The following is an 11537-nucleotide window of genomic DNA, read 5'->3' as shown; positions in this document are numbered from 1 at the left end:
AATAAATACCCAAGAAACAAACAAGTCGTTTTTCCATTTATTGCGTGGACTTTAAGGTAACAGTTCAAGTTTACAGAAAACATTTGATTAATCAGTATTTCCACTGAACTCTGGCACCATTGCAAATTTACACAGACAAGAGAAAAGCAGTTTAAAAAGACAGATACAGTTTAAATGTTCATACGTTTATTTACACTCGTATCTGCTGGCATCTGGTTTTAAATAAGGTTCCCCTGAGGAAGTTGGGTTTCTATTGCTGCCTCAGGCGACTACAGTGAAGCTACGATGAGCACAAACATCTGGGCTTCCTGGTGTCATGAATCCATCCATTACTGCACTAATCTTTACATGACTGAGTCAGATCACTGACAAAACTCCTGCAGGCTCCTGAACTGGACAGAATTACCCAAAATTTGTCCCAAATGATGCAACACTGTCAGGTTATTTCAGTTCTACAAAATCTCTGAAATTGGCCAAATTGATGGGGAAAAAAAAAAAGTCTAAAGTGGATAATTAGGGTCCGAGCACCGAACCCTGCAAAGAGTCTGTGGAAACCCACGATTCTTAAAAATTATTTTTCATTCTTTGTCTTTTGAATCACACTTTTGAAGGCCTACAAATACTGAAATGTGTGAAACTTTGAACACATCAGGATTGGCCAAAAAAATATTTTAGGGGCCCTGCATAGGTGTGAGTCAAACAGCTCAATAGCGCCACCTGGAAAATTATAAACAGGAACTACGACCAGGTCGTGTCACATACGTCGATGAAATTTGGTACATTCATCAGGATGCACAAAAATATTAACAGTACCTAAAACACAACAGGAAGTCAGCCATTTTGAATTATGTCATATTTTGGATAAATTTTTGCACATTTTCAAAATCCATACACTCAAACTGGTTAAGCCAGAGAGAGCTTTAACAGAACCACAGACTCATGACGCCAGGATCTAAACCCGATCACAACACGCTACGAGAAACTGATTAAGGTGGACGTGGTTTCTTTAGAAAACAGTAAAATAGAAGAAGTAATGCACCATAAGGATCCTCAGGGTTCCGTTAGAACGTCTGTTGTGTGAACGCTGCATAGAGTTATGTGTTATTAAATATGAGGCACATTGTGGTGTTTGTGGGGCAGTTAAAGGGACAAACATCTCCTGATTCCTCCCAGAATCCTTCAGTTCATCAGAGGAGTTCAGCAGCAAAAGTTTTTACTCATCACCAGCAGCTCTGCAAGCAAAACCAGCCGGGTTTCCATGGAAACGTCAAAACTCTAAGAGTCGCCAAAAATGTTTTAAATGCAAAGAAACTGGTTTCTGACAGCTACTGTGGAGCAAATAAACTGCTCAGCGTGGACAGAAGGTGGCGCTATTGGTGACAGCTGTAATAAACAGAAAAACTACAGCGAGTTTTAAGATAAACCCGAGGAGATAAAACCTCATCAGAAAGCGTTTTTCCATTTCCCATGAAGTTCATCCATTCTTTTCAGAAAAAGTCAAAATGATGGAAACCCGGCTGCTGCCCACAGAACTGAAGAAGTTTTCTGCACTGAAGACACTAAACATGGGAAAGACACATGAACTCTACAAACCAAAGTAGTGAAATGGAACATTAGCAGAAGAAAAAGCAAAATAAAACCATTTCCATCCATTATGTGAGTATTAACATGTCTGTTTATCAACTCTGACGCTAACATGCTAATATTTATTGTGCAGATGAGGGTTTTTCTTCGCATGTGGATGGAAGCTCAACACCTCCACCAGTTACATGTTGGATTAAATCTGCAGCGTTCAAGGAACAGTTTGGAAGCAGTTCAACATTTTGGGTCAAATACGTTCATTTAAAGGAGATTTGTGGTTTTTACCCACCAGCAGCTCGTTTGGTTCCATCGCTTCTAATTAAACCCTGATGGTTTCATTTGGACATTTGCTGGCAGTAAAACACCAACTAAGGCAGGAATCAGCTGTTTTAAATGAAGAAAACTCCAGTTTTAATGATAAACCTGTGATCTGTAGTCGAGACATCACAATAAATTAAATGTATCACAACACGTTATACTTAAGTGTAAACAGAGTTTCAACCTGTATTAACCGCTTATTTATTCACTATTCTGATATGTTAATATTTTCTGGTTTCTTCTTTGACAGTAAACTGAAGATCTTTGGGTTGACAACAAAATATAGACCCCTTCCACATGACGTATGCATACTTAATTAGGCAGCTGCGCGCGCAGACCCGGTTCAAAACAAAGCCTGTTTACCTGGCCAAGGCGTGATATTGTAAGCTCATATTACGCTAAATATGCCTTCTTCTTGTGCTGTCGGCTGTCAGAATCGTAGTAAAGCAGATGATATGGCAGCTGTGACAGCGACCAGGTGGAACTTGCTTTGTTACCGCGGCTAAACGTTTGGTTTACTTAACACTGATTTCCGCGTTCTCCGGAGCAGTCGTTACGTTGATATCACAGTTCCTGCTGATATACCGGAGAAGCCCTGAGCCCGTTAGCAGGACAGTGCAGTATGTCAAAGTAGTGCCTGATAACGCATTGAATACCCAACATGCCGAACCAGGCCAGCAGCAACAGGACAGCACACATCTGCTGCATCCAAACAGCAAGAGGCCGTGTCCGGCAGGCAGCAGGAGGCGGCTGTCAGCGGTTGTCAGCGGCGGCAGCCCCAAACAACAGCCGCCACCGCCTTCTCAAAGCGAGCCCATTGATGCGGCCAAAGCCGAGATGTGCAATTTCCTAAACGCTATCTTTCTGTTCTTGTTCGGGGAACTCAAGACACCCCAGTCGTCAGACACTGGCTCACCCATTAAATTAAAGTGGAATGTGCACCGGGTCTGCGCGCGCATACCATGTAAACACTGCAAGGGGTCTATAACATTTGTTGTTTGTCACCATTTTCTGACAATTTAGAGCCCAAACAAGAAGCTCATGGAACTAGACGTTAGCTGTAGCGCTAATTAAGCTAACAGGATACAACACTAGTTTAGTGTCTCGTTTTCTGTCTCATTTGTCGTTTTCTGTCTCGTCATTTTCAGTAGGATGGATTAGCAACCTTGTTACTGTGATAGGAGTTAGAAAACAACCAATAAAACATGGATAAAAGATGCTACCGTTGATATGGAAGCCGAGTCAATCAGAACCTATTATTGATGAGTATGGAGCAGAAACCTGGTTTGTTTTTCAAACATTGAGGCTCAAATGTCCTTGAGTTCTGGAATGACCCAGGAGTCGACTATCATGTCTAAATTTTATGCATGTTTTTAATCATTTCCAGGAGGTTAAATCTGTATTCTGTTGCTCTGAAGCCTCCGTCTGTAGTCCAGCTCACACCACGTCTAAAAATACCAGAATGCCAAGCAGTAGGCGCTTGCCAAGATGCTTTTCTGGCCCACCATCATTCGAACAGCAGAAAATATGTGGTGGCTTCTCGCAGGAGTAAAAATACAACGGTCGACCTTTGCATTCCAGATCAGTTTTGTTTGTGGCCTTGAACTTGATATGATGGATTTATGAGGTGGAAGTTCAAGGTGCAACGATCTTCATGCAACAGTCTGTAATGAAAGCTGCAGCACATGGTTAAAGTCTCTGTGCTAAGCTAACTGGACTGGATGTCAAACTGTTCCTTTAAGGCTCGTTTAATCAAAGCCCCTTTCAGACATGTGATCTTTACCGGCTTCATCGATCCGTTAAAAGTGACGACATTTAGTCAGACGGATGTCAATTTATGTCAAAACCACCACAGAGAGACGCGATATTTGCCGTTCACGAAAGAATAGACAACACACCAGGTGTTGTATAAAACATGATAATGTAATGAGAAACAAAAGGCTAAATTTAAGCTAACAGCAGCTTCTCAAAGCGTCCAAACATGCAACAGTTTACGATTTCCTGAACACTGGAGATTGTTTTAAAAAAATATTAATTTCATGCCAGGGATCATTTATAATTATAGCCAATTATTTAAGTTGCTGCTGTTAATAAAAAAAAAAAAAAGGCAACTCTTTATCTTTGGAGACACTTTGAAAGATCCAGCTGCTGTCTGACGCTGCAGATATTTAATAAAAACAGAGGAAACGGTCCTAAACAACTGGAAGCAACAAGCTAAACTTCAGCTCCTGCTACAATATCTTTTGCTCTCTGTGGTGTTTTTGGATGAATATCGTGGCTGAAACGTGGAAAATCTTTCCTAAATCACTTCACATGACTCCAAGTACAGCTGTTCAGTTAATGCTGCTAGAGCCAATCTGAGATTTCTGGCACGACCTTTAGGATAAATTGAGTAGAACGTCCGCTCAGACGTGTAGTCAACAGGTTTATTTGGCATCATATTAACAGAAAACATGTCTGAACGGGGCTTTAGTCAGCAGCTGGTCAACCGGAAACATCTGGATACCTGAATGTTTGAAGATGGACACCATAAATCCACACAGCAAGTTGAGATCTGACTGACTGTTAACGTGTTGCTAGGCTTGGGTTAAAGTAAACAGGAAGTAGAGACAAACCAGTAGTTTTTCACAGTAAAAGAGTCGTCTTCATTCCAGACGTTTGGCCTTGGCCCTGCATTATAAAGTGCGTTTACAATGGAAGTAGGCTGCCATTAGGAAAAAAAATAAAATAAAATCTTATTTTCAACACTGAAGCTTTCCTGCTTCACACCAACAACAACAATAATCTCTACAATTACTTAAATTACAAAATAAACAAACACAAAAAGGCCACTTTCCGTCCGGTCCGGCTGCTGGGGGTCCTCTAGATGTGCTCGGGAACCGTCTCCAGAGCCTCGGCCGGCTCTCTGTCAACGTCCACGTTCTGGGAAAGATGACGCAGAGTGTTTTTATGGTCGCATCGGGTAGAAAATACTCAGTTTATCGTTAGTCACTTTCAAGAACAGCGTACAAGGTGTGACCAAAAAATTCAGAGCATGAAGGTAAAATGTTGAACTTCACTCTTATCCATAAACAACCTTCAGATTAAAAACACTGAACTCATCTTGCGTCTCTTTTAGTACAGTTTTAAACTGGAATGTCAGTCTAAGGACATTTATAGAATAATGAGGAGCAGAACAACCAATGATAACATCTGGATTTCTGTACGTTTCTGCATTTAGGGTTTAATTCCGACTATTTGGAAGTTTATTATGATCTACCAACACAAACCCAACATCTGTAACTACATGTTGGTGTATTCCTTGTCCTTTCTGTATATTTGATCTGCAGACTCAAAATTCACCATCCTCTGTGTCTTTTCCCCTTTTTATAGTAACATATTCATATTTACCACTGGTTTGTCTCTGTGCGTGTTCACGGCTTCAATGTTGAGGAAGACCGACTCCACTTTACAACCTGAAATAATCAGAAAGACGTCATCGGTCTCTGAGGGGAACTAAAGCTGCAGAAGACAGGAATACAACACGAGTAGAAAAACAATATGAACAGGAGTAGAAAGTACGAGCATAAAATACAAAAATGTACATCTGACCCCAAACTTTTGAACGGTAGTGTAAATATGTGCAATGTCTTAATTTTCACAAGTGGAAGAATTTGTTCTTATGTAAATGTTCATTTTATTTTCCATTAACGTTTCTACATTTTTGCTGCAGTAACACTTCATATTTACATTCATATTACTGTTCCACAGAGCTGCAGGACTTTAGATTGAACATGAAATGACAGTGAAGGAGAATGAGACATGAATGAAGAGACTGACCGTAGGCGACCGGGGTGAGTTTGAGGACGGTGTGCAGAGGACACTTCAGGTAGGGCAGCTCACCTGGAACCACAAAAGTCACATTTATTCATCACAATGTGGATTCTGAGATGTTGAAATTGTCTTGAGAAGAAACTTGTGTCCTACAGATGACAACATCTGTAGGACACGTGTTTTTCCTCCTAAATGTCATGGTTCTATCTGCTGGACTGATGAAGTTCTGAGGCTCAGAAATGATGGAAAAAGTCCATAAAAAGTGATAAATCTGGATCCACCTCTATGGACTTCAAGGACCTGGAATGTTCTGAGACTGAACTTAAAGACTGGAAGCAGGAAAGGAGAACGTCTCCTGTAGAAAGTTCTAGAGTAGAACTACCAACAACTGTAGAACGTTCTAGAGCAGACTTACCAACAACTGGAGAAAGTTCTGGAGTACATCTCCCTCTTAACAAAAGTTCTAGACTATACCTATAGTCTACTCTTGAACTTCCCCTGTAGAAAGCTTTAGAATATCCCTACCTACAACTTTCCAGTTGTTGTTAGGGATCCTTTAGAACTTTCTACAGGTGAAGTTCTCCTCTATGGGCTGTTTTTGTGGTAATTTTGCATTTTTTGTGTTGATTTTGTGTCTTTTTATGGTAGTTTGGACCCTGTTTGTGTTGATTTTTGTCCCTTTATGTGGTTATTTTGGGTCTTTTTGTAGAAATTTAGTGTCTTTTTTGGTAATTTTGGCCCTTTGACCTCTTTGTGGCGATTCCAGATTTTTTTTTATTTTAGTTGCAGTTTTTATCAGGACTCAGATGTGTTTTTCCTCTTAAAATGTCATGTGTCTGTTGGATTAGGTGAACGATCAGCAAGTGGCTTAAAAACAAAGAGAAGGAGTTTTAAATCAAACTGACAGAATCCGAGTAAGACTAGTGATTTTCCTCATCTTGGTAAGTGGTTTAGTTGTTGCTGGGACTATTTTCAGTGACACATTAATACACATTTGGTGTTCTGATTAGTTAATATGAAGGTGAATCTAAATAAACTTGTGTTTTTGTGAGACTTCAGAAATCCCATAAATCTCCCTCTGCGGCGTTGCTAACTGTAGCACTAAAACCAGATGCTGCTGCAGGTGTGAAATGTTTTTTTCTTGTCGTTTTAAACTTGTTCTCACCTGCGCTCTTATCGAGGAAGTAAGCCAGCAGACACCTCATCACGGCCTGGTGGCAGATGACGAGGACGTTCTCCTGCCTCTCCAGTTCCATGATGACCGGCTCCAGGCGCTGGACCAGGTCCTCATAGGACTGATTCAACAACAGGGAGACGGCAGAAAAATAAGAAACGATCAGAGTTCAGAAGATTAAAATCAAAAACAGAGGAGACTTTAAACACTGAAAGCAGTTTGAAGCATCTTCAGCTGGAATTTGTTGCTTAAATTAAACTAAAGCGACGTAAATCTGAGTTTTAAGACACAAAGCTACAACAAAAATACACAAAACGTCCACAAAAAGACACAATGACCACAAAGACACAAAACCACAACAAAGAAGTAAAATGACCATAAATACTTTTAAGCAGGGAAACCTTAATCTTTCATAGTTTCAGGTCATTTGTGTCGTTGGAAGCCAGCAGTTGTGGAGAAACTTGTGGTTAATCGATGCGTTATCGGTAGTAATGATCAGTGATCTGACCTCTCCTTTGGGGTAGCGGTATCGGTACTTGTCCTGGTCTCTCAGGGCAAACTCCTCGGGATAATTCTCCTGGATCTCCTCATATGTCATCTCTTCACAGACGCCCTGGAACAAACAGAAACTTCAGAAAACTGAACAGGAAACAGAAGAATCTAGAAACCAGCAAAAAAAAGACATAAAAAGGTTAAAATCATCAGAAATCTTCTCCTCAGCCATCTTTGATGAGCTTTTTTATCAGAAAATACAGAAATTTCTGAAGGTATTTGTGAAACTTTAGCTTCATTTATCAAATCATTCTTTAAAAAAAAAAAAAAAAAAAAACACCCGCAGACCCACTTTCAGGAGTTTTTTTTTCTGTTTGAACACCAACATTTGAGCAACTACTAAAGATAAAAACCTGAAATTTCCTGTTATTTCTCATCATGTCACTGATTTAGAATCATCTGGAATATTGGATGAATAATCACACTTCAACTCAGCCATAATCAGATTATTTGATCTGCTTGTCTTTTTACTTGAAAGACACAAAAATTACACAAAACAATAAAACACTAAAATGATAATAGAATCAAAAACGACAATAAGACACTAACCTGATCTATGAAGCCAGAATTTCACAAATCTTTTAATTAATATTCATATTTTTGCTGTGAAAATGTCAGATGTTGAGAAATTACTTTAAAAATGTGGTGATCAGAGCAGCGCAGCGCCCCCTGCTGTCTGCACAACAACATGATAGTCAGAATTCAGATTTTAGTGGTTTTACTGCAAAACATCCAAATATCTGAGCCGATACCTTCTCTAGAATTATAAATATCCATAATTTATTATATAAAACATCAGTCAGCAGGTATCACTCACTATTTCATATTAAACTGACATTTTTCCAGCAGAAACCAGTTGAGTTACTCACAGCGTCGATCTCATTCAGAGCCTTCCACTGTTCATACTGGACGCCCAGAGCCTCCGCCGTCTGGATGGTCCTCTTCATGTGACTCGTCCAGACTTTCAGGTCACTGATGGTCTGACCTCGCATGTAGGAGCCCAGAGCGCTGGCAAACTGACCAATAAAACCAGAAAGTATCAGAAAAACACATGTAGGAGCCCAGAGCGCTGGCAAACTGACCAATAAAACCAGAAAGTATCAGAAAAACACATGTAGGAGCCCAGAGCGCTGGCAAACTGACCAATAAAACCAGAAAATATCAGAAAAACACATGTAGGAGCCCAGAGCGCTGGCAAACTGACCAATAAAACCAGAAAATATCAGAAAAACACATGTAGGAGCCCAGAGCGCTGGCAAACTGACCAATAAAACCAGAAAATATCAGAAAAACACATGTAGGAGCCCAGAGCGCTGGCAAACTGACCAATAAAACCAGAAAGTATCAGAAAAACACATGTAGGAGCCCAGAGCGCTGGCAAACTGACCAATAAAACCAGAAAATATCAGAAAAACACATGTAGGAGCCCAGAGCGCTGGCAAACTGACCAATAAAACCAGAAAATATCAGAAAAACACATGTAGGAGCCCAGAGCGCTGGCAAACTGACCAATAAAACCAGAAAATATCAGAAAAACACATGTAGGAGCCCAGAGCGCTGGCAAACTGACCAATAAAACCAGAAAATATCAGAAAAACACATGTAGGAGCCCAGAGCGCTGGCAAACTGACCAATAAAACCAGAAAATATCAGAAAAACACATGTAGGAGCCCAGAGCGCTGGCAAACTGACCAATAAAACCAGAAAATATCAGAAAAACACATGTAGGAGCCCAGAGCGCTGGCAAACTGACCAATAAAACCAGAAAATATCAGAAAAACACATGTAGGAGCCCAGAGCGCTGGCAAACTGACCAATAAAACCAGAAAATATCAGAAAAACACATGTAGGAGCTCACAGCGCTGGCAAACTGACCAATAAAACCAGAAAATATCAGAAAAACACATGTAGGAGCCCAGAGCGCTGGCAAACTGACCAATAAAACCAGAAAATATCAGAAAAACACATGTAGGAGCCCAGAGCGCTGGCAAACTGACCAATAAAACCAGAAAATATCAGAAAAACACATGTAGGAGCCCAGAGCGCTGGCAAACTGACCAATAAAACCAGAAAATATCAGAAAAACACATGTAGGAGCTCACAGCGCTGGCAAACTGACCAATAAAACCAGAAAATATCAGAAAAACACATGTAGGAGCTCACAGCGCTGGCAAACTGACCAATAAAACCAGAAAATATCAGAAAAACACATGTAGGAGCTCACAGCGCTGGCAAACTGACCAATAAAACCAGAAAATATCAGAAAAACACATGTAGGAGCCCAGAGCGCTGGCAAACTGACCAATAAAACCAGAAAATATCAGAAAAACACATGTAGGAGCCCAGAGCGCTGGCAAACTGACCAATAAAACCAGAAAATATCAGAAAAACACATGTAGGAGCTCACAGCGCTGGCAAACTGACCAATAAAACCAGAAAATATCAGAAAAACACATGTAGGAGCCCAGAGCGCTGGCAAACTGACCAATAAAACCAGAAAATATCAGAAAAACATGTAGGAGCCCAGAGCGCTGGCAAACTGACCAATAAAACCAGAAAATATCAGAAAAACATGTAGGAGCTCACAGCGCTGGCAAACTGACCAATAAAACAGGAAAATAAAAGAAGAAGCTGCTAAACCTCAGCGGGAACACTTAAGATCACATACTGAAGAATAAAAACACGTAATACTTTTAGAGAGTAAAAAAAAACCAACTTCCTATTAAAGAGTAAAAACACTTTATAATACTATTAATGCATTTAAAAAACTAAAGACACATTAAAGAATAAAACACATTAAATAATAAAAACACACACTAAAGAACAAAAACACACGTTAAAGAGCAGCGGATGCTAACCTGAGCGCCACGACCCGACAGCCCCGAGTCTCCACCGATGCGACCCACCAGGTTGAGCTCGCTCTCGCCGTGGCGACACAGGTAGATGGACCTGGGCGTGACGTGTATGTTCATGAGATAATACACGATGCGGCTCTGGATGTGGTCCTGCACCCGGTTCACCAAGTAGCGGCTGCCCACGTTGAAGATCTTAATATAGGACAAGCTCCTGAAGACGAAGCAGTGGAGAGAAGGTCAGACGTCCACAAATAACCTCAACTACAAGCAGTGTTAGTTCATTTTCCTGAATTCAGGAATGTCTGTCAATAGGACGCAGTTAGAATGACGCAAAGAAACACAAAATGACGGAGAAAATACCACAAAATCTTGCAAAAGGATGTAAACAAGACAAATGACGAGAAATTATGCAAATATTACACTGAAAGATGCAAAAATAACACTAAAAGATTCCAAAATAAAATGTTACTAAAATGACACTAAAATACGCAAAAATGACCGTAAAAGGCGCAAAAAAACGACAGTAAAAAAATACAAAAAAACCGACAGTAAAAAGACGCAAAAAGACGACAGTAAAAGATGCAAAAAAAAACGACAGTAAAAAGACGCAAAAAGACGACAGTAAAAGATGCAAAAAGACGACAGTAAAAGATGCAAAAAAACCGACAGTAAAAGACGCAAAAAGACGACAGTAAAAGATGCAAAAAGACGACAGTAAAAGATGCAAAAAAAACGACAGTAAAAAAATACAAAAAAAAACGACAGTAAAAAGACGCAAAAAGACGACAGTAAAAGATGCAAAAAAACAGACAGTAAAAAAATACAAAAAAACCGACAGTAAAAAGACGACAGTAAAAGATGCAAAAAAAACGACAGTAAAAAAAATACAAAAAAACCGACAGTAAAAAGACGCAAAAAGACAGTAAAAGACGCAAAAAAACGACAGTAAAAAAATACAAAAAAACCGACAGTAAAAAGACGCAAAAAGACAGTAAAAGACGCAAAAAAACCGACAGTAAAAAAATACAAAAAAACCGACAGTAAAAGACGCAAAAAGACGACAGTAAAAGACGACAGTAAAAGACGACAGTAAAAGACAACAGTAAAAGACGCAAAAAAAACGACAGTAAAAAAATACAAAAAAACCGACAGTAAAAAGACGCAAAAAGACAGTAAAAGACGCAAAAAAAACGACAGTAAAAAAAATACAAAAAAACGACAGTAAAAGATGAAAAAAAACGACA

The 11537-nt window shown here is 39.8% G+C and overlaps 1 protein-coding gene across 1 annotated transcript in view; it reads right to left on the bottom strand.

Moving 5' to 3' along the window:
- Positions 1-25: 25 nt before the first annotated feature.
- LOC110967593 (6-phosphofructo-2-kinase/fructose-2,6-bisphosphatase-like) overlaps positions 26-11537 on the bottom strand; it is an 18397-nt gene continuing 6885 nt past the window's right edge. The window contains exons 8-14 of the mRNA XM_051949516.1: positions 10297-10504; positions 8308-8454; positions 7395-7499; positions 6878-7007; positions 5719-5781; positions 5290-5354; positions 26-4821 (exon numbers count right to left, since the gene is read on the bottom strand). Of these exons, the coding sequence (XP_051805476.1) occupies positions 4762-4821; positions 5290-5354; positions 5719-5781; positions 6878-7007; positions 7395-7499; positions 8308-8454; positions 10297-10504 (778 nt within the window). The 3' untranslated portion in view covers positions 26-4761. The remainder of the gene's footprint in view (positions 4822-5289; positions 5355-5718; positions 5782-6877; positions 7008-7394; positions 7500-8307; positions 8455-10296; positions 10505-11537) is intronic.

Source organism: Acanthochromis polyacanthus, chromosome 6 (assembly GCF_021347895.1).
Source record: "Acanthochromis polyacanthus isolate Apoly-LR-REF ecotype Palm Island chromosome 6, KAUST_Apoly_ChrSc, whole genome shotgun sequence".
In the NCBI taxonomy this organism is placed as follows: domain Eukaryota; kingdom Metazoa; phylum Chordata; class Actinopteri; family Pomacentridae; genus Acanthochromis; species Acanthochromis polyacanthus.
Note: the sequence above shows the minus strand (reverse complement) of the source record. Positions and strands in the feature narration are given on the sequence as shown.